Source organism: Neovison vison, chromosome 10, assembly GCF_020171115.1.
Source record: "Neovison vison isolate M4711 chromosome 10, ASM_NN_V1, whole genome shotgun sequence".
Lineage (NCBI taxonomy): Eukaryota > Metazoa > Chordata > Mammalia > Carnivora > Mustelidae > Neogale > Neogale vison.
Window position 1 is genome coordinate 2,634,337 of NC_058100.1, and position 20,440 is coordinate 2,654,776.

Consider the following 20,440-nt stretch of genomic DNA (forward strand, 5'->3'; position numbering starts at 1 on the left):
GCAGGAGGACACGCAGCTGTCTGGTTCCACGGCCCCCTGTGCCTGCAGGATAATACGTCCTACACGGGACCTGCCCTGTGGTGACTCCCTCCAGGGCAACTGCCCTGTCTTACTCCTCCCTCAAGAACCAGCACCTGACGTCAGCCCGGCCTGGAAGGTGCAATTGGCCTGAAATGAAACAAGGTGCCCGGGTTGGAACTCCAGAGGACGTAGGGCTTCCTGTGACCTGTGTCCCGGGTGTCAGGAGAGAGGCAAAGACGACTCCACTCCAGGGACCGAGTCCGGACCAGCAGGAGGGAGACGGGGCTGACGGCACAGAAGGGAAGTTGGGAGAAGCTGCTGGCTTGGGTCAGAGAGGAAAGTGGGGGAAGGGGACACGCAAAGGTCAGGTTGAGACAGGTGGAGATGGAGAGACAAGGGCCACGTACCTGGGCTTCCGGGCTGTGAAAATCCACTGATGGCTCCCTCCCCCGAACCCGTGGACTGGCTTGTGACCTGGCCTCGAGGTCCCTGCCCTGGACTTGCTCCTACAGGAGAGACCTGAGACACACCCAGGAAACCACAGAACTTAGGACACATGCTCAGCCACCTGTCAACACCCAGGAAAGGAAAGGGAGTCCGGTCACTGAGGATGAGGAGCTCTGGATGGGGGACGGGGAGGGTCTGTTTGGAGAGCTTCCTGGTGAAGGAGGGGGAGGGAGAGGCTCAGCTTTGGCCGGGATGGGGCAGCTGGCTGCCAAGGCGGAGGAGAGAATCCGGGGATGATAGTCTGTGAAGGAAGATGAGGCTTCCTGCCTGAGGCTGGGATGCTGGGCCTGGTCCCCTCGCCTGTCCACGGGACTTGCTGGAGGGAGAGACCATCACAGCTGTCTTGAGGGGGCCCAGAACGAGATCTCCAGGGAAACAGGACAAGAATAACCATTGTAGTGCACCCTTCCAGCTCAGCCGCCTTCTCTCCCTGTGGGGGCTTTGCTTTCTGCCTTGAGGACACCCCGCACTCCCACGGCCTCTACCCTCCTTCCTCCAACTCTGCACCGGGCAGACGTGGGGAGGAGGGACCTCCAGCTCCCAGCGAGGGGCACCGGCTGGCCCCGCCGGCTGTCCACGCCCTCACCTTGGCTCATCATCACGATCCCTTCCTCCTCTCTCTTTCCCCGGGGCTGGCAGTGCCAGCTCTGGCCCGACAGACAAGTCAGGCATCCCTGCCTGTGTCCCAGTCCCCACTACCCCCTCCTCCCGGCTCTGACCCTCTCCCCCCAGCTGGCTGGGAGCCATATCACCCTGATGTGTAGGAAGTGGAAGCCTGGATGAGGCCACCTCTCTCTCCCTCTTGGGCTGCTGGCCCTGGGCTATCCCTGGTATCTCCCAGGATGCTCTCCGACCCCCCACCCGCCACCTCGTGTACCTCAGCTCCACCCTCTGCCCCACCCCCTCTGCCCTGCCATCAGGGAGGCACAGCAGCTCCCTGGTCCAGGCCAGGCCAGCTGTGAGTCCCTGGGGGACAGGGGCAGTTCTGTCTCTGGGATTTCCCCAGCCTGCACCAGCAGGAAGTCTGCATGGAGAGAGAAACCTTATGCTTGGCTTCAGGCCAGCTTCGAAACCAGACCAAAGTTCAGACCGGGAGCCTGTTTCCCTGGTCAGCTGGGGACTCCCAGTGACCTCTACTCTTCAGATCCGGGGGGTGAGGCCTGAGGAGCCCAGAGAGCAAGGTCAGTTGTGGGGCAGGACAGAGAAGGAGGTGCTGGAGGGCATGGGACCCCATGCTGACCCCCGCCCCATCGCCCTGTCCTGTCTGACCCTGCCCTCGGTTGTCCAGCAGTGGGGCGGGGGCTCTGCAGGCTGCCTCTGCTCTCCCAACATACTCTGGGAGCCAGGTAGGTGTGGCCTGAGCCCAGAGTGTAAAGAAGGGTGTGTGACACCATCACCCTGAGCCCCTGTGGGTACACCTGTGTGTCCCTAGAGCGGAGCAGGTAGGTGACATGCTGCATGGCCTCATCCTGACTCACCCATGACAGAGACAGATAAGGAGGGTAGCTGGCAGGGGGTGCTTTCCTCTAGGGCCTCAGTTTCCCCTCCTTAGGGTCTTGCTGTTGGAGGGGGCAGACCCTGGGAGTGGGGGCGGGGCATGGCTTCCTTTCCCAGTGGCCTGGTAGGGTAGGTGAGGCCACCAGTCACCACCTCTCCTTGCTCTCTGCTCTGCCTTCACCCCCACCCCCCTGCCCAGTTCCCTGGCTCCAGATGAGCCCTGGGGACCCGCAGCAGCAAACACAAGAGGGACAGGCAGGGGCCAGCCCCAGGGAGTGCCGCAGACAACACGGTGACGGTGCACCCTGCACCTGCTCAGGCAGCTCTCCTCTGCCCTTCCTCCTCGCCCCCCACCCCTGCAAACGAGCCTGGTCGCCCTCAGGGGTCTTCCCAGGGCCAGGGCCAGGGCCAGGGCCAGAGAGAGACCCCGAGACCTGAGCAGTGACCAGGAAGGGCCGCTCCCAGGCGCTGGGCCACAGTCAGGGCCCTGGGCCAGGGCAGCCCAGGAACCACAGCCCAGCAGGTGCAGGGACTGAAGGCAGAGCTGAGCGAGCAGCGCCCCCTGGTGGAAGGAGCCGCCGCGACAGCCGCCCTCACCCAGGTCTCCCAGCCCCAGCTTCCTGGGCCCTGGGGAAGAGGTCTGTCCCTGGCACTTGAAGGGAGGACAGCACAGCCGTACCCTGGGGGCCAAGTTCTGTCCCGGTGCCCCTGGGTGTGCCTCCCCACCCCCACCCCCGGCTCTGGTTTTCTCAGCTGTCCAGCAGGGGGTGGGGTATGGGGCCGACTCTGAGGCCCCTCTGGCTGTGGCATCCTGGGATTCTAGGTCAGGATGGACCCGACCGGGCCCCCGTTACCTCTCTGACCTCCCTCTCCTACCCGTCTTGCCTGGGCTCACAGATGCTCTGGCCACACTGACCTCCTGCTCCTGGAACAGGCCAGGCAGGGTCCGGCCTGAGGGCCGTTCCTCGGGCTGTCGCCTGGGCCAGGAAAGCGATTCCCCCTGGTGTCCACGGTCACTCCTCACCTCCTTCCCGGCTTTTCTCAGAAGTCCCCTTCTTGGGGCACCTGGGTGGCTCCGTGGGTTAAACCTCTGCCTTCGGCTCAGGTCATGGTCTCAAACTCCTGGATGGAGCCCCGCATCAGGGTCTTTGCTCAGCAGGGAGCCTGCTGCACCCCAGCCCCACCTCCCGGCCTGCCTCTCTGCTTACTTATGATTTCTCTCTCTGTCAAGTAAATAAACAAAATCTTAAGAAAAAAGTCTCCTTCATGGGGAAGCTGTTCTGACCTCCTGTGTAACCGGAAACCACACTCCCAGGTGCGGAGCCCCCCACCCTGCTCTGTCATCCGGAGCCCTGCTCGCCGAATTTACTGTGGTTCCTGGGCATGGCATTTCTCCATGGAGGAGGGAAGGCAGGGAGGAAGGCAGAGGGGCTGCTGGGTGCACATGTGCGTGTGTGCGTGTGTGTGTGTGTGTGTGTGTGTGAGCACCCGGGTGGCGCACAGTAGGAGCTCATGCACTGTTTGTGGAAGGATGAGCCCACCATGGTGAAGGTCTGGGTTGGGGGCTGACGGGTCCCCCGAAACAGCTCACACTCAGTGCATGGATGGGGTCATACTACAGTGACTGTACAGGGGTTCAGGGTAAGGAGCCTGTGGCCCAGGAGCTGCCCATGGGGACAGCGGGAAGGGGCAGAGGGCTCGGGAGAACTCAGCACAGCTGGGCCATTGTCCTCAGTGTGTCCACACACGGGCCCCCGATTGACCCTCATCAGTGATTCTGGTGGGATCCAGGGACATCAGCTGTGAGAGACGCTCCTCAACACGGGGTGCGGGGCCGAGGTCAGATGAATATGGAAACGCGACAACCACATCCCTCCTGCGATGTTCACCGCCCCGACTCCAGGGGAACCTCAGTTTTATCCTTTCGTCTGAGATTCACAACATGTATGACCACGGGGTTCAGCTTCCTTCTTCCTTTTTTGGAGCAAAAGCTCTATGGAGGCCCTGCAAGTTACCATCCGAACCATCCCCTACTCTGGGAAATGTCCACTAGGAGAGGAAGCTGAACCCCGAACCCAGCACCCACCCTTTGAGGCCCCCACCAGCAGCATTGGGTCCTGGGTCTGGGCCTGCTGGGGCAGGGGTGAGGCAGGTGCTCACTGGGGTAGCCGGTGGGGGTGGAAGCAGCAGCCTTTTCTAGAAGGACCTCTGGGAAGAAGGCGGTGGGAGGCCGAGGAGCAGAGCTCAAGCAGGCACGGCTCTGAGCCGGGACTGGGTCTAGATCACCTTCCCGGGATGAGACCAGACAGGCCTGAGGCCCTTCGTCTGCGGTGATGCCGTGGGAGGAATCCTAGGTTGCTTCGGGTGCGGTCAGTTACCCACATCGGGGCTTAGTGTCCAGAGGAGAGTTGCCCCAGGTCCACCCCAAAGCTTCTGGAAGCAAAATCATCCTTCCATCCAGCAAACGTCCTTCTGTACCCACTCCCTGAAGAGCCCGTGTGACACGTGAGGACATAAGAGGGAACGTGTGTGCTTGGTCTCAGGGGCCTGGATTTCCTACGGAGACCCCAGAATGCCCCCCAGCAGGACTGGGACCCACAGTCAGGGAGGAGGAGGTGTTGGTCCTGTGAGTGCTGTCCACGTTCATGATGCTCACGGGTCAGGGACACGGACCTGCCCACGGTCCTGGCATCTCAGGGCTGAGCCCTCTGGCCGTCACCCCAGGCAGCGTGGCCCAGCTCTGCCTCCCACATGTGGGCTGTCTTGGCTTCTCCCCTGTCCCCTCTGGGATTGTTCTCAGTGCGCGGCAGACTTGGACCTGGCCGCTGTGGGATCCTGCAGTCACCGGGTCTGCAGGCGCCTGTCCTCAGAGGCCCTCAATTAGGGCTTGGCCATGTGACCCGCCTTCCTCCCACTCACAGGGACCCCCTGGCCTGAATCAGAGAGCTGGAGGGGCCGTGAGGGACTGGGGTCTCCCTCCTCTGCCTGTTTGCTCCCCTCCCCCATGCTGAGGTCCCCCTCTTCACTAACCTCCCGGGAAGCCTGTGAGGGGAGACCTGGACACAACAAGGATCCCCAGGCTACCCCCTCCCGATCTGTCCTTCTACCAGGCCAGCCCTGCTATACTCTCCTGCACGAGGAGCCCATTTTCTCAACGCAGGTGAACTTCAAGGCCACTCCCGGCCAGCTGCTGAGCCCCCTCGGAACTCGCTCCTGCAGACTCAGGACAGGACCCCCGAGCACAGGGAGCGGCGTCCTCCGGTTACGGCTGCAGGCCCTCCGTCAGAGGCAGAGACCCGGCCACAGGGCCAAGGTGCCTGTCTGCCCCTGCCTGCGGCTCCTCCCCGACCTGCTGGCCGCGTGCACCCAGCCACCCCCTGACGGGGCATCCTGCTTTCCTCCTCCCAGGCCCCTTCCTGCCCTGTTTCCCTGTCCCTGGGCTGCTCCAGCTCCCGGGATGAAGGACAATGCTCAGGAGCCTCTGGGTGGGGGATCCTCCCCTGCCCCGCAAGGGTCTGTGCTTCTGCCTCCCGATAGCCTGTGCGCCCCCCTAGGACAGCGACTCAGCTTCCCCATGTGCTGCATACAGTAGGCGCTCATGACCTGTGTGTGCAGGTGAGCTGAGGTGGGAGGGCTCCTCTGCAGGAGTCTCTAGCGGCAATTCGGACATCGGCCGCCAGGTGGCGGGGTGCCTGCGTTCAGGGCCTGGAGGGGGGATGCTCAGGCAGACTTGGGGGGCACAGGTGCGGCCCATGGTGGGACCCGCGGAGCCTCTCCGTTTGCTCCCAGACCCACCACAGGGCCAGGTCGGGGTGGGGGTACGAGAAAAACGCAGGGGCTGGCAGGTCGACAGGGGCCCTGGTACAGACATGAAGGTGTGGCCAGGAATCAGGGATTAGGAGCCCCAACTGGGAGATCCTCTGTTTGGGGGAGAGTGGGGAGAAAGGAGGTAACACGGTGGAGACATCGGAGAGGAAGGATGGGGTGCCAGGGACCCTGAGGGCACTTTCGGCCTGGTCCCCACCTGGGGCACTCATAGCTGTGGCTCCTGTCTGACTTTCCTGTCCAGACTGTGTGACACTGGGCTAGTCACCTGCCCTCTCTGTGCCTCCGATTTCTGCTGAGCCCAATGACGATGTTGACAGGACTAATCTCGTCAAGCCATTCACAGATTAAATGAAAAACCACATGAATCAGTGATTAGCATTAAGTACTCAGCAAGTAATATCTGATTTAAAAGGTCGTCTAGGGACCTGGCTTACTTAGTCAGAAATGCGGGCAGTTCTAGATCTGGGAGTGGTGAGTTCGAGCCCCACACAGGGCTTAGAGTCTACTTCAAGAAAATCATTCTGAAGTTTGTTAGCTCAAATATTGAAAATTAACGACACAGAGGAAATAAATTGTTCTATGTTCACTTGGGCAGAGAGCTCCTGATGACGAAGCTCATGTTGTACAGGTATGATTGAAAATTGGAGCACGTGTTTCCAGAATGAACGTCTCCCTCCCACCTGTGTGTCCCACAGCCCCTCTGCTCCAGGGGAGTCAGTCCTAAATTCTTTGTTTTCTCAGAGTTACACTGTATCTATAACAGCTACATTGTTGAATTGGCTACATTGTATCTATGATGTGTCTACACTATCCAATGCCGATCCATCGGTACTTTATGTCCCGCCGACTTTATGTCCCGCCGAGTACCATCAATGTGAACATGTATCCTGATCTCAAAAATGTCCGTAGTGAGGAAACCGGAGCCCAAGGGTCCTGGATGAGCAGGAGCCAACAGTCCTCTACAAGGATAGTCACTTTCAATTCTTAACAATTTCTTATGGCATTTACCTGCATGTTTCTAAAATATGGTTTCTTAAAAAAGATTTTATTTATTTATTTGACAGAGAGAGTGAGAGATCACAAGTAGGCAGAGAGACAGGCAGAGAGAGAGAGGTGGGGGGGTAGCAGGCTCCCTGCTGAGCAGATACCCCAATGCAGGGTATTGATCCCAGGACCCCGGGATCATGACCTGAGCAGAAGGCAGAGGCTTAACCCACTGAGTCATCCAGGTGCCCCTAAAATATGTTATTTTTAAAAAATAATGTTCTTATATTCCTATTTTCAGATCCATTTCAGGCACCATGTGCTTTCTGTCAAGAAAGATGAGGCTTTTCCTCTCTTCCATGGCTCTCCCTTACCTTGCTCCCTCCAACTAACATATATATGGCATGTTTTTGGTTAAATCAATTGCATTAATGATCTATAATTCTAAAATAGCTCAACTGTTTTAGTTTTATTGTAAATGAGTCACCTTTCCAAGGTGTGAAGATATAACTACTAATTCATCCAATAGATACTAAATGTATCTCGATTTTATAGATGGTGAAAACAAAGTGCCTCTTGCTAGGGTTTGTGAGTTGTGAAGTCAGTAAAGTGCAGAGCTGGGATCTGATGCAAGTCTGCTTCTAGAATCTGAGCTTTTTTTTTTTTTTAATAACTAAGACCATGAAACTTTTTTTTTTTTTTGACAGACAGAAATCACAAGCAGGCAGAGAGGCAGACAGAGAGAGAGAGAGAGAGGTGGGAAGCAGGCTCCCTGCTGAGCAGAGAGCCTGATGTGGGGCTCGATCCCAGGACCCTGGGATCATGACCTGAGCCAAAGGCAGAGGCTTTAACCCATTGAGCCACCCAGGCATTCCTGCTGGGGCACGCAAGTGAACAAAATTAATCCCCAGCTTCCAAGAACTTGTATTTTGGGGGACACTGGAAATAAACAAGTGGCCGAGTAAACATGAGGTCGGGGGTGCCCAGTGGGAGGAACACAAGAAGCAGAGTCAGGCCCGGGAGCTGCTGTTCAAATGAGTCTCCCTGGGGAGGTGGCAGAGGCTGAGCAGGGGTGAGTGGGAACCTCGGAGGTGGGTGGAAGGACGTTGCAGGCAGAGGTGAGGTGCGCCAAGTCCCCAAGCCCAGAGCCTGCCCACAGTGCTGGAGGAGCAGCCAGTGGCTGGGGGCTGCAGGGGGTAGTAGGGGGTGGGGTGGGGAGGCAGCCTGAGCCCCTGGGAGCCCTGGGATCTTTCTAGGTGGGATGGGGGCTCAGCAGAGCAAGTTGAGAGGTGCAGGGGCAGGGCATGAGGCTGACAGAGAGGCCCCCGTGGCCTTGGGTGGAGGATACGGTGCAGGGTCACATGGTGAGGGTGGAGCCTGGGAGAGGACCCGGCGGAGGGGCTGCTGGTGGCTTGGCCTCGATTCAGAGGCGGGAGATCTGGCGCCAAAGCCCCAGGCTTCCAATGGGGCTCCATCCCCTCCTGACTTCACGGCCCTGGATAGTTTAGCAAGAGGAGCCCCAGGTTCTTCATGGGTAGAATGGAGACAGGGTGGAAGGGCGGGACGTGGGGGATTCGTGAAAGACTCGGGAGCCGACCGGCCTTCCTGATGGGTCGGATGTGGGGACGCGAGGAGGGGAGCTCTGAGGTGGCTGAGGAGCTGACTGCGAAGCTGGCAATTGCACAGTCGGGTTGAGCGGAAGGCTGTGTAGACAGGGGCGCCCTGCTCTTCTCCCAGTCCTGCTCCCCTCAAATCCAGACCCCCGCAGCCCCCCCCACGGCCGCGTTGTCCTGCTCCAGCTCAGCCCCTCTCCCCGAGGGTGCAGGTGCAGGGGCCACGCTGTGTCTGCGGGAGCTGACGGGGGTGTTGGCCCCACATTTATCCTGTGCTCCCGGAGCACCTGCCATGCTGGCCGATCCCGTGAGCAGATGAGGCCGCGGTTCTCCTGCCCACAGGGGATCAGCATCCGCATCTGTGTCTCCCCGAAGCCCGGCCGCCAGCACACGGGGCTCCCAGAGACAGGCCCGCTGTGTGCACTCAGCACGGCCAGGCCGCTGGGAGGGAGCCGGGGAGCCGCCCGAACCTGAGCCCCGCAGACTGGTCGGTGGAGAGGGCCGGCGAGGAGCAAGGACCCCCACTCTGCTTAGTGAAGGGGGGTTCAGAGTCAAGGTGGGAAAGAAGCAGGGTCACAGCTGCTCTCCAGAGCCCTGCGGAGGCGGCCTCTCTCGAGACGGAAACCCCAGCCACAGCGAGCTTTCCTGAGGCTTCCCGAGAGCCTGCTTGCCTGGCTGATGAGGCGGAGGCTGGTGTCGGGGGGCCAGGCTGTGTGAAAACCACGTCCTACCGAGGACACAGCAGGCTCCCCGCAGACAGGGGCGAGCTGGAGGCCCTGGCCGCTGGGCACCGGTCTCATGCCTCCTTCCCAGCGCCAAGGCCCAGGGCTCAGGGTGTCCTGTGAACGGAGGAGCCATAGGTGGGTGTGTCTGCCCCTGTGGGGACCAGCGACGCTAGCGACGGGGCTCCTGCTGCTGAAGAGCCCCCGGGAGCACTTAACAGCAGCCCCTGTCCGGGGCCCCAGGTGGAGCAGGGTGATGGGTCAGGGCCCCAGCGGAACCCACAGCTCACAGCGTCCACCTCCAGCTCACTCCAGGGCCGCAGTCCTTGAAGGCAGCACAGATATGGGTCAGGTTCAAGAGCTTTCGCTCACAGTCTTCTTGTGTCTGAGAGCAGACACCTGAATCTGAGCCGGACTATGTGTCTGCCTGTGTTTCCGCTAGACAGCAAGACGCTGGTATGGATGTGCCTTTGGGCCCAACTCCTGATGGGCTGAGCCTGGTCCTCAAGGTCTGGGTCACTGCCCAGGACAGGATAAACCGTGCCCTTACCTGGTGATAACGTACCTGACTGCTCAGGGCCCCAGAAGAACCCACAGAGAGCAGCTCCCTGCCTTTTCCAGAAGCTCGGTGGGGCACTCGGATGGAGTGTGTCTGTCTCAGGGCAGGGACTGGGTGAATAGGTTGCCTGGAAAGCCACCGCGGGCTCAGGGACAGCAGCAGATAGTGAATGGGGCTCAGTAAACACTTTTGAAGGGACAGCACAGATGGCTGCCACGCCCAGTTTAGTGGAAAGCTGCTGGTCTTATCTGGCGCATATGTGAGCCCCCACTGTCCTTACAGGACACCACCCCAGGAAGCGGGGGCATGTGGACAGGCTAGGACTGTGGGGCGCCCTCTCTCAGGTCTCTGAGGGTCAGGGCTGGATGCTTCTGAATGGGGAGCTATTTCCCAGTTATCTTCTGCTGGGGCTTCCCCTCCTGGGTCCCATGGAGGGGTTCATTCTCAGGGGCTCAGGTGGAGATCCGCAGAGCCCACCCTCTCCCCTCTCCCCTCTGGGACAGAGTGGTGTGTCTGAGCCCCTGGGGTGGGCAGAGGCTGGTGCAGGTGTGGTGCTCTGTCCTCCGCAGCCCACAGAAGAGAGATGCTGAGGACTGTCCAGACCCCCCAGGGAGACGGGGCATAAAGGAAGCCCAGCAGGAGGGACAGACTGGTCAGTTGGGCGGGGGTCCCCAGGAAGCTGGGCTGGCGGGAGCCCTGCAGGGGCGCCGGGACCAGATGGGGCAGGAGACTTTTCTGCACCCACGGGCTTCTTCAAGTTCAGAGGAGATGGCATTGGAATGACTGATGGGCAGGTTAAGAGCAAGGGGAGGTCTCCGGGAAGCCAGACCCCAGACCCCAGGAGGACAACATTCATGCCCCAGCAAGGAGGGCGGTTTTCACCAGCCTCTCCAGGCTCACAGTCTCTGAGGGTCCTGATCCCTCCTAGGAGACCAGCCTGGACTTCTCAGGTCAGCAGCCTTGCGGGTCTGAGCCGCGTGGGTGGTGCTGGCCCGGGAGTGACTCAGCCAGTGCAGGGGGCGGCTGAGGTCGGCAAAGGGCTGCTGTGGACCCCAGAGGCTACAGAGATGCCACCACAAGCTTATGTCCTCTACCTGCGGGTGTGAGACAGGAGAGAGGCTGCCGTGGGTCAGGCCTGGCCTCCCTCCTGCTCAGTGTGGCTTCTCAAGGTCTGCAGTGAACTTGATTCTGGAAAGACCAGTGGCCTAGGAGGTCTGAGATCTGGGCCTGCCCCATCCCAGGGTCCAGACCAGGGGCTCATCAGATCACCTACGGGTCCTGACTTTGCTCATCTGTGACATGGACGGTAACCCTGAGCCCCACTGCCCCTCACAGGGAACAAGCTTTGGAACCAGAGAGACCTGGACACACAGAGGACTGGTGACCTGGGCTGTCTCGCTGCACAGGGCAGAGGGAGGGGACAGAGATCAGTATCTGCAGGTGTAGAAAGTCGTGGGGCTGCCCCAGCACGGAGTATGTCCAGGCTGACCCTCAGGGGTTCCGGCCTGCAGCTGCTGGGGGCTCCCTCCTGGGCCCTGCGCCCCACCCCAATGTGGGGTTTGTACAAGCAAAGAGTTCTCCCCCTGAGAGGGATCACCCAGGCCTGGGGGGATGGGCAGAGCCTCACAGGGAAGGGGGGCTGTGGGGCCGCTCCTGTGGGGGTGGGCTTGGTCCTGTGGGGGGCAGGGCCTGCCCTAGGCTGCAGACAGAGCCCTGGGGACCAGCAGTGGGACATGCCCTGTGTGCCCTGGGGTGAGGGGGTGACACTTCCCAGGAGGCTTTGTTCTCGGGCTCCTAGCTTCTCACTGTGACACCTGACAGGGAGGTTCCTAGAACATCAGAAAGGAGATTGTGACTCGAGATGGTGTAAAGACAGAGGACAGGCCCAAAGCAGGAGAGGCCCCGTGTCCTTGGCTCTAGGAGCGGACTCTATGCCCGGCCATCGGCTGTTGCTGGCGAGCTGGGCAGCCCAAGCTGAGTGGGAGCCCAAGGACAGAGGTCAGGGATTCTGGGGGTGCAGGCTGAGGACGGGGCCTCTCCGGCACTGGGCCTCCTAGAGGGGGGGCTGTTCCCACACTTACTCTCCAGTTATCTCCTGAGGCCCCTGCGGGTGCTGAGCTAACATGAGTGATGGGAGTGGTTTAATCTAGACTGGCCAGCTGTGCCCCAGGAACTAACAGTCAGCCCCGTCCTTGGGGGTGGGGAAAGGCTTGGAGCTCTTAGCAAAGTGGTTCCTCATATTCCCAGGCAGAGTCAGCAGGGAGGCAGCCGGCCATGCGCACCTGCTCAGAAGACCGTCACCTGTGCGGGGCCTCCTGGCTCCTGCGATTCACCAGCCTCCTCCTCAGTGAGTGGCCCGGGCCCCCTGGGAGGGAGGCCACTGGGAGGGCAGGGAGGCAGGAGCTCCCGGGCTGGCTGGGGTCTGGGCTGAAGAACCAGACGGAGCAGCTCCGTGAGGACTGAGCACACGCGGTGCGCTGGGTCAGAGCCCCGGGGTGGACAGAGGGAACAAAGGGAGCTTTGGGCTGAGGCCAGGCTGGGAACCCTGACCCGGCAGCCTGGAAGGGAATCCGTTCCCCCTCCCAGGGGGGTGAGGCTGTGAGTCCCCGGGAGAGGATGGAGGATGGAGGAGACACAGGAGCGGCTGTGGGGGACCCAGGGTGGGGATGGGCACCCCCCTGCCGTGCACAGGGGACCGGCAGCCTCTGCAGCTGCCGTGTGCAGGAGGCGCCAACCCAGAGCCCCTGTCTGAGCTGGAGGGGCCGCGCTAGTCTGGCTCCTTGGGCAAGATGAGGCCCTGAATCCAGTGACATTCTGTTTGCAAAGGACGGAAAGGAGCCCCCAGAATTCAAGGGTCTGCGCCCACCTGCCATGTGTAGGGGTGAGCCCGGAACGGGAGACTGCTGACCTCTGATCTGGGTGGGGTACCTGGGGGGCATCAGGGGGGCCTCAAAATGGAACTCAGAAAAGTCGTCCTCTCAGAAACCTGAAATTCCAGTCATTCCTTCATCGGAGTCCAGGTGCTTCTGTGGAACAGGTTAAGTAAGAACGAAGGAGAAAACACTGAGATCCTCGGAACTGAATTCTGAGGAGGGTAGGGGAGGCTGTTACTGTCTGTAATGTTTGATGTGAACACACCAGCCCCTCGTGCCTTCAGGGATTCTAGGGAAATTCTGGAATCACAAGGCATTTGTAAATAGGGAGATTACTCATTAGAAAATGAGCTTCGCAAGGCATTGAGATCCTTTTTTTAAACAAAATTACTTCTTTTCAATAAATGTAGTTTTTCTCTTCTCTTCAATTTGATTTAACTGGAGACATAATGGGAAATTACAGAATTTTCTTCCATAAATGTCAGGGTTGGAAGATCATATAAGAATGAAAGAAAAGAAGGATAAGAGAGAGGGAAATGGACAAATTTTTACATTGATGATTGAAAGACAAATTTCATCTAATTTAAATAAACTCCGACTCTCTTGCTCACAGCCACCCCGCCCCTGACCTTCTGCCCCTCTTTGGGGTCAGCACCTTCTGCAGATCTGAGCACTGTTGTGTCTTCCTCCCGTCCTGAGTGGGCTTCCAGCTTCTGGGCCGCTCCTCCCCCGCAGCCTGAGGGCTGGGCCTCCTCTGTCCCGCGTTCCCCCCTTTCCAGCAGGGGCCGGTTATCCCTCAGGTAGCCCCGCGTCTTCCCCGCCCTGCCAAAGCCCACCGAGTAATTGAGTCCCCTCTACCGGGACAGTAGCTGGGGGGTGAGCCCCCAGACCTGCTCAGACCCCACTGACCAGCAGTGCTGGGAGGGAGGAGCCCTGGGCAGGGCGGGGCAGAGCAGGGCAGGGGGAGGGCTGTAGGGCAGCTCTCTGCAGGGGAAGCAGGGGCCTGTGGGAGAGGGAAGCAGGCTCCAGGTCTGGCTCTGCCTTGTGTGACCTAGATCAGTCCCCCTCCTGCCCTCGAGGGAGCCCCTCCTCTGTGAAAGGTCCCCTCGAAAGCCCTCCAGCTGTGACATCCTGGGGATTGGGGTCTCTCTCTGGATGGGACTGTCCTTTGGCTTTTCTGAGGCCTCTGCTCCGTGTCTCCCTCCTGTCCCGTCCTCGTCCTGCGTCCTGACGGGGACTGACAGCTGGGGAGTCTGCTTGGGCCCCTTCAGAACCCAGAGCTGAGGACCACCTGTGGTCACCTCCTCTGCCTTCCAAGGAGGGAGGGATGCGTCCTCGAGCCCTGCATTCCTGCAGTCCTCCGCCGTCCGCTGTCTCTGCCTCTGCTCCCGAGCCGGGTCTTCTTTGTGCTCTGCTCGTTAAAGGCGAGTCCCTGGGGAGCGACCCCCGTCCAGGGCAGAGCTTGGAGAGCCTGTGGGCACAAGGGGTTTCTGCAGCCCCGTGAGAAGCTGCCTGCTGCAGAAATGCACTTTGTGCTTCGAATTGGGGATCTCCTGATGTTCATCCTCTCGCTGTCAGGGGTCAGGACACTGCAGGTGAGCAAGTTCCCGTGACCTGTTCAAGGGGACGCTCCCCTGGGACCAGGAGGGATTCCAGCCTTGACGCAAATTCATGGCATCTCCTGCCTTCTCAAGTCAAGGGGGCACATGGAATGGATTTCATGAAGCAGGATTCTAGGGTTTTCGCCTTTATTCCTAATGAAAACCATCCATGTTTTTTGTGTCCTATGCCCTAGGTGTCTGCAGCGCAGTGACCCAGAGTCCTGGAGCCCGTGGGTCTGCCGTGCACCATTCTGAAGTCCCTCTTACTCTGAAGGGGACTCAAGGAACTCCTGTGTTGTTTCAAGTGATCAGAAATCCAGAATTACCTCCAGAATTTGAGTTGGAGAAGATGTCTTGGGGCGTCGTATCCAGATCAAATTACATAGTCATGCTATATGTGTTTCCTGGGAGAGATGTTCCAGAATGGGTCAACTTCCAGGAGAAGTTCGAGAAGAGAGTCTATGTGCTTAACATAATGACCCTAAGGATTGTCAACCTGACCCTTGAGGACAGTGGGCTGTACCGGGCTCGAGAGTCCTATACAAGAGGAAGACAGTATGACCAGGATTTCTACCTGACGGTCTACGGTACGTGGCGGCCCCTCCCCCAGTCCCACAGCTGACTCTCTTCTTCTGTCCCCAGGGATGTCCATGCGCCCCGCTTGCAGGATTTTGTCCAGACCGCAGCCTTCGGACTCGATCTTCTCCCCAGAAATCCGATGCTGTGAGGTCAGCACAAGTGCAGGCAGAGCTGAGACTCACACCAGGGATAAATCACGTCTATGCTTTAGGAGGGAACACGGAATGGGGGGAAATGGGGATTTTGCTGTAACACTCATTGTCCCCGTAGGACTCAGGGTCCTTGATGGGACTCTTACTGCCCAGTGCTGCAGTGGCTGACCACACACCCCCTGGGGGTCCTCCTGGGCTGTAGGGCGGCAGTCAGACCCCAGAGCCTCTGCCATGAGGTCCAGGTGTCAGCGGGGCTGTGCTCCTCTCTGCAGGCTCCAGGGAGAATCCACTTCTGTTCCTGTCCCCCCTTCTAGTGGCTATCACATCTCCTGGACCATGGCCCCTTCTTCCCCCTTCCCAGGTGGCACTGGGGGGATGAGTCCCTCTGGCACCTCGTTCTCCCCCCAGCCTCCTCTCCTGCCTCCTCCCACTTGTGAGGACCCTGTGATCAGATGGGGCTTGTCCTGGGAATCCAGACCATCCCTAATTTACGGGTTCTCAGCCTCAGTTCCCCTTTGTTCTGGAACCTAAGACATCTCCAGGCTCTAAGGATCAGCATGTGGCCATGGTTTGGGGACACTCGTCACCTAGCAGGATCTGGAATCCCACGTGTTGTTCTCCCCGCCCTGTCCCCTCGTCCTTCTTAGCCCAGCCTGAATCAGCTCACTCACAGACTGCACGGTCCAGCTCTGAACTTCCACAAATGGAGAAGAATTCACAGGGTAACCCTTCCTCAGACCCTCAGGGAGCAGCTGTCTCTGTGTGCACCCTTCCCCCCTGCACAGGGAGATGTCCTGCCCCAGAGAGAGAGGCCTTCGCAGCCTCAGGATCTGGAGATTCCCAAGACTGACTGTCCATCTGTCCGTTGTCTTCCTGGGTGGGCCCCAAATTCAGTGCCTATTATAACCACCTTGGAGTGTCCATACCTTGGAACCACGACTGTGTCCCCCACTGCGGTCTCTCCTGGTGGATCCTGGGACCAATCTCTGGGCTCCCAGAGCTTCTGGTGGCCGTCTGCACCACGGGCTGTGTGGTCCCGAGAATTATCTGAGCAGGAGTAGAGCCGGGGCCTGGACCAGGACAAATCCTTGTGTCTTACACTTAACCATCCTGTAGGGGACACATCACTTTCTTGGAGTTAATGGTTTTCAGGCAGATGACTCCAGCGTTTAAATCTCAAGGGAGATTTGTAAGACGTGCTCGGTCTAGTGAAATCACATAGAGCTGAACTCAGCGGCTCCCTTCCTTATTGGCACCTGCTGTTGATTTGGGTCAATTCACTTGTTATCTATAAAATGCAATCACGGTCCTTAGGGGGAGGAAGCCAGAGCGTCATGGAGAAGCCACAGTAGAGGGAGAAACTATGATGTTGTCCACTCACGTGAGGCTCTGTCCTCTTGTCCCTTCTGCCCCAGAGCCTGTGCCCCTTCCCCAGATTTGGACCATGGATCTGGCCCTCACACGAGGCTGGTGCAACGTCACTGTGGAGTGTAACACCACAGGAACCAGGGAGGGCCTGACCGTGTCCTGGGAGAGCGAGGGTCTCCCCAGGGAGCTGGAGCAGAGACCGGCCCCAGGATCAGCCCCCAACCCCTGGACACTGGCTGTGAACCTGCCCCTGAGCCGGCCCAGCCCCAGCCTCACCTGTGTGGTCAGCAACCAGGCGGACCAGAGAACTGCCACCCTGGACCTTGGGGACGTCTGTGGCCACAGTGAGTGCATCTGCCAGAGGAGGGGGGCTATCCCGGTGCTCAGGGAACCCTGGGTGAGAGTTCCCGGCTTCTGTCCCCCATGATTATATCACCCCTTGCCACCTGGTCACCCAGTCCAGGACTCTGGCAGGCACATCCAACCTGCTTCTGCACTTTGGTGTTGCTCCCGTTCTGCCCTCCACCCCTCACCCCTGCTAGTCCGGGCAGAATCTAGCATCATCTCAAGTGTGTCTAGGGAGGCTGTGAGGAAAAGCGAATTGGGTGTGTCCATGGTCTGTGCCATCTGAGGGGTCTGGCCGGTGACTCCTGCAGGATTCAGGGCTCGTGCTCCTCTGCCCATTTCTGGTCTCACAGACACACGTCACACCCACCCGCTTGCCTGCATTCCCGACGTGTCCCGCTCTCCTCGGCTGCCAGCCTCCGCTCAGGCCCCTCCCTCTGCCCTCAGCCCTTCCAAGTCAGGAGTCCTCCAATCCCCACTTACTCCCATCCAGGGACCCCCCCTCCCTGCAGCGGCTCTGGGGCCTGTGACCCGGGCAGTCCCACAGGGTCGCGTGCTGGGGGCAGTCCCAGCATGAACAGAGTTTGCACAGGGGCTCCGCAGCCTCGATGGCTCAGGGCCCTGCAGGAGCTGCTGCTGTCCTGCCCTCACACCTCGTCTCCTCTAAGGAGTGGTCAGTGGCCCCACACTGCGAGCTGATGCTCTGGCCCAGGATTAGTGTCCTGTGCAGCCTGAATCCCTGGAGGGCAGGGGCCATGTCTGCTGCTCCTTGGAATGCCTGTCCCAGCCTCGGCCTCAGGCCCTTTGCTCACAGTCAGTGTGTCCCTGAGTGAATGAATGAATGAATGACCTGGTTCCCTGTGAGCGCTCTCGCCCCTCCACCCCTCCTCCACCAGCTGCTTGGGGACCTACTGTCTTAGTATCCCTGACCATAGAGGCCGATCATGGCTCAGGCCCCCCTGGGCTCTCCGGAAACAGGCTCCTGCCTCCCTCTCATCCTCCCATCTGGCTCCTCCTGCCTGGTCCCTCTCCCGTCTGCTCCAGTGGGTGCCGGCAGCTCCCAGGGCTGTGGACTTGTCACAGCCATTCCTGGTCATGGCTCTGCACCCTGGCATGTCTCACCCACCCTGAATATCCAGCAATCTCCTACTCCTCCCTCAAGACCATGTTTGCCCATCACCTCCTCCAGGAGGCCCTCCCTGATGACCTGGGTACAAGGTGTAGCTCTAGTGTCCTGGGATGGCTCTGGCTGGCTGCCTCTGGCATGTGTCAGCCCTCCCCCCGCTGAGGGGCTCCTCAAGGGTGGGCACCATGTCCTGCTCTTCTCAGCACCCCGGCCCCAAGCAGGAGCTCAGGAACGGCTGAGTGAGAGCCCCTGCCATGCTCCTCCCTCTCGAGCTCCTGACCAGGTCCCTTCAGAGTCTCCATGTGCCTGGCAATGGGCGTCCTCAGTTCTCTGTCACCTTAACCTTCTTCACTCTCTCTGTGCGATGGAAACAGACCCACAAGGACAGACCAGTGCTGCCCACTTGCCCGGTATCCTGGTGTCTGCTGTGGTCCCGCTGCTGATCCTCGGAGCTGGACTCTACCTTTGGAAGACATGTGTGAAAAAGAACTTGGAGCCTGGGAGAGGCAGGTTGCACTTTCCTTCCTGTACCCAGATACCTCCCTTCCATACTGGACCTTGGACTCCCTTTGTCCTGCAGTTTACTGCTCAGGGAATGTTCTTGCAGGAGGCTGGCATGTGTGGCCATGGTCATGGGGGTCATGGAGGGGGAGGGGACAGGCTTCCAGGCTGAGACTCAAGCTCCATCTGTGTGTGACTCAGGGACAGGATTGCAGGAAGAACATGGGAACATGATCGTTGCATCCACTCTGCAGAGCTGAGCCAGCAGGAGTCTGGAGACCACAGGGACAAGGTGAGGCTGGGGAAGGAGGCAGACTGGGCTCCCCCTAGTCCCTCTGTACCTGGGTGTGTGCCTTCAATCCCAATCATCTGCCGGCTTTTGTGTCCATGCATCCATAACCCCTTCCAGACAACACAGTATTAACTAAGGACATTCTCCTGGGGTCCCTGCAGTGCTGGGCACTGGGGGAGGTCATGCGCAGCCCTGGATCTCCGTGGGTCCCTCTGGATTCTCTGCATCCCTCAGCTGTTCCTGGAACCCTCTGTCTGCATTGCAGGGTATGTCTGCATTCCACATCTGGAAGAGGAGAATCTCGCTACTGTCTACAATGAGGTCCACAGGCCAGGCCAGGACAAGACGTGACTTAACTAGAAGAAGCAGGAGAATCCCGCCCTGGCGACACCTGTCTCGTGAGCATGACGCCCGCAGCTCTGGTCCTGCCTTTTCCACCTCTGATGGCTCTGAGCAGGGACTGGATGGGTCCAGCACTTATTTCTGTGTTAAATCTTTGTGCACAAGCTCCCCATGAGACACACACAGTGGTAGATCAGGGAAGCTGAGTAATAAATTGGTCCAAACCTGTTTAGGACCACTCAGCCTCTGCTACATGCAACCCTAGACAGCCCCCCTGTCCCCCTCATCGGTACGACATCAAACTGCCTTGCAGACCCTCAGCCTCTGGGGCAAGCAAGCCATGGTGAATTCACAGCATCTGTCCTGGGGCCCATCTTGAGCATCCCTAGCTATCAGCTCTGTGCTGAGACCTATTTATAGACAATGAGAATTTGTAATTGACCTTGATGCTGAGGGATGGCTCTGTGACACGTGCATGTTTTGTTTGTGGGGAACTGGGAATAGTTCACCTGAGCCCTAGAAAAATACTGTCCCTTACTCTTGGTATGGGACACACTTTCTCTCCTTCCATGCTCTACCATCATTCCCCCAGGTGACAAAGAAACCTGCTGTTGGCCTGAATTAGTAATTCAAGCACTGAAAAGCGGGTCTCAAATGCCCTTTCCTCTCCATCTCACAGCTGAGCCTGGAGATCTACTGGAAGCAGGTAGATCCCCTCAGGTCAGAGGAAATCAGAGATGCTTCTCATCCCCAAACCTCAGTGTCCATACAGGAGGGTGCTTGCGTGCGTGCGCGCACACACACACACACACACACACGCCTCTAGCCATGCAGCTGTCGGGTCAGAACTAGGGCTGTCCCACAAACACACAGATCACAGTAGAAAGGACTCCAAGTGTCTGAGAACACTGTCCCATCGGGGTAGCTGGCAGAGCACAGCGGTGTCCCTGAGTCCTATGGTCCGTTTCTGAGCTCAGCTCTGCTCCCTTTGGGGTCCCTATAGCTCACTTGCTGGTGGGCGGGGAGCAGGGAGAAACCACGTCCCGGGCACTGGGAAGCAGGAACTCCGGCAGGTGGTGCCGCTGTCATTAGCCACACAGCACACGGTGGGTGACAGACGTTTGACGTGATTCCTATCCTCAGTGCAACCCGGACAGTGAGGGGTGAGGACTGGAGGTGAGTGCACGAGGCCATGGTACCCCCCAGAGCCACGCGGGGCTTCCTGCCCCCGTCCCACCCTCTCATCCATGCCGTGGGCCAGGACTGGATGACTGTCCGCGTCTGCAGACCACTCGGGAGCCTGAGTGCGCTCCCGGGACCCGGAGCACCGACCTCTAAATCTGTGTTCAAATCCCGACGAGTGTCATGACGGTCCCTGCCCTCCCCGTGGCCTTGGAGCCTGCAGTCTTGGTGAGCTCACCTACTGGTCTTGGGAATTTTCTGTAGAAACTCTGGGATTTTCTGTCAGACACACATTTAAACAGTGTCCATAATAAACACAAGTTTTCTCTTTCCCTTTCCAATCTGTAT

At 59.1% G+C, this 20,440-nt stretch overlaps 1 protein-coding gene across 1 annotated transcript; it reads left to right on the plus strand.

Moving 5' to 3' along the window:
- The first annotated feature begins 12,005 nt into the window (after positions 1-12,005).
- Positions 12,006-19,523, plus strand: LOC122918024 (SLAM family member 8-like). The gene is made up of 6 exons (XM_044266180.1): positions 12,006-12,078; positions 14,400-14,792; positions 16,352-16,648; positions 18,144-18,285; positions 18,478-18,568; positions 18,834-19,523. The coding sequence occupies exons 1-6, from the start codon at positions 12,006-12,008 to the stop codon at positions 19,083-19,085; spliced, it is 1,248 nt and encodes a 415-aa protein (XP_044122115.1). The 3' UTR covers positions 19,086-19,523.
- The last annotated feature ends 917 nt before the right edge of the window (positions 19,524-20,440 follow it).

Bases quoted from the DNA above. Each gene is read 5' to 3' on its own strand.
- LOC122918024 (XM_044266180.1), top strand. From the start codon at position 12,006: ATGCGCACCTGCTCAGAAGACCGTCACCTGTGCGGGGCCTCCTGGCTC. The intron at 18,286-18,477 runs GTTGCACTTTCC...TGTGTGACTCAG, and splicing joins TTGGAGCCTGGGAGAGGCAG to GGACAGGATTGCAGGAAGAA. The intron at 18,569-18,833 runs GTGAGGCTGGGG...TCTGCATTGCAG, and splicing joins CTGGAGACCACAGGGACAAG to GGTATGTCTGCATTCCACAT.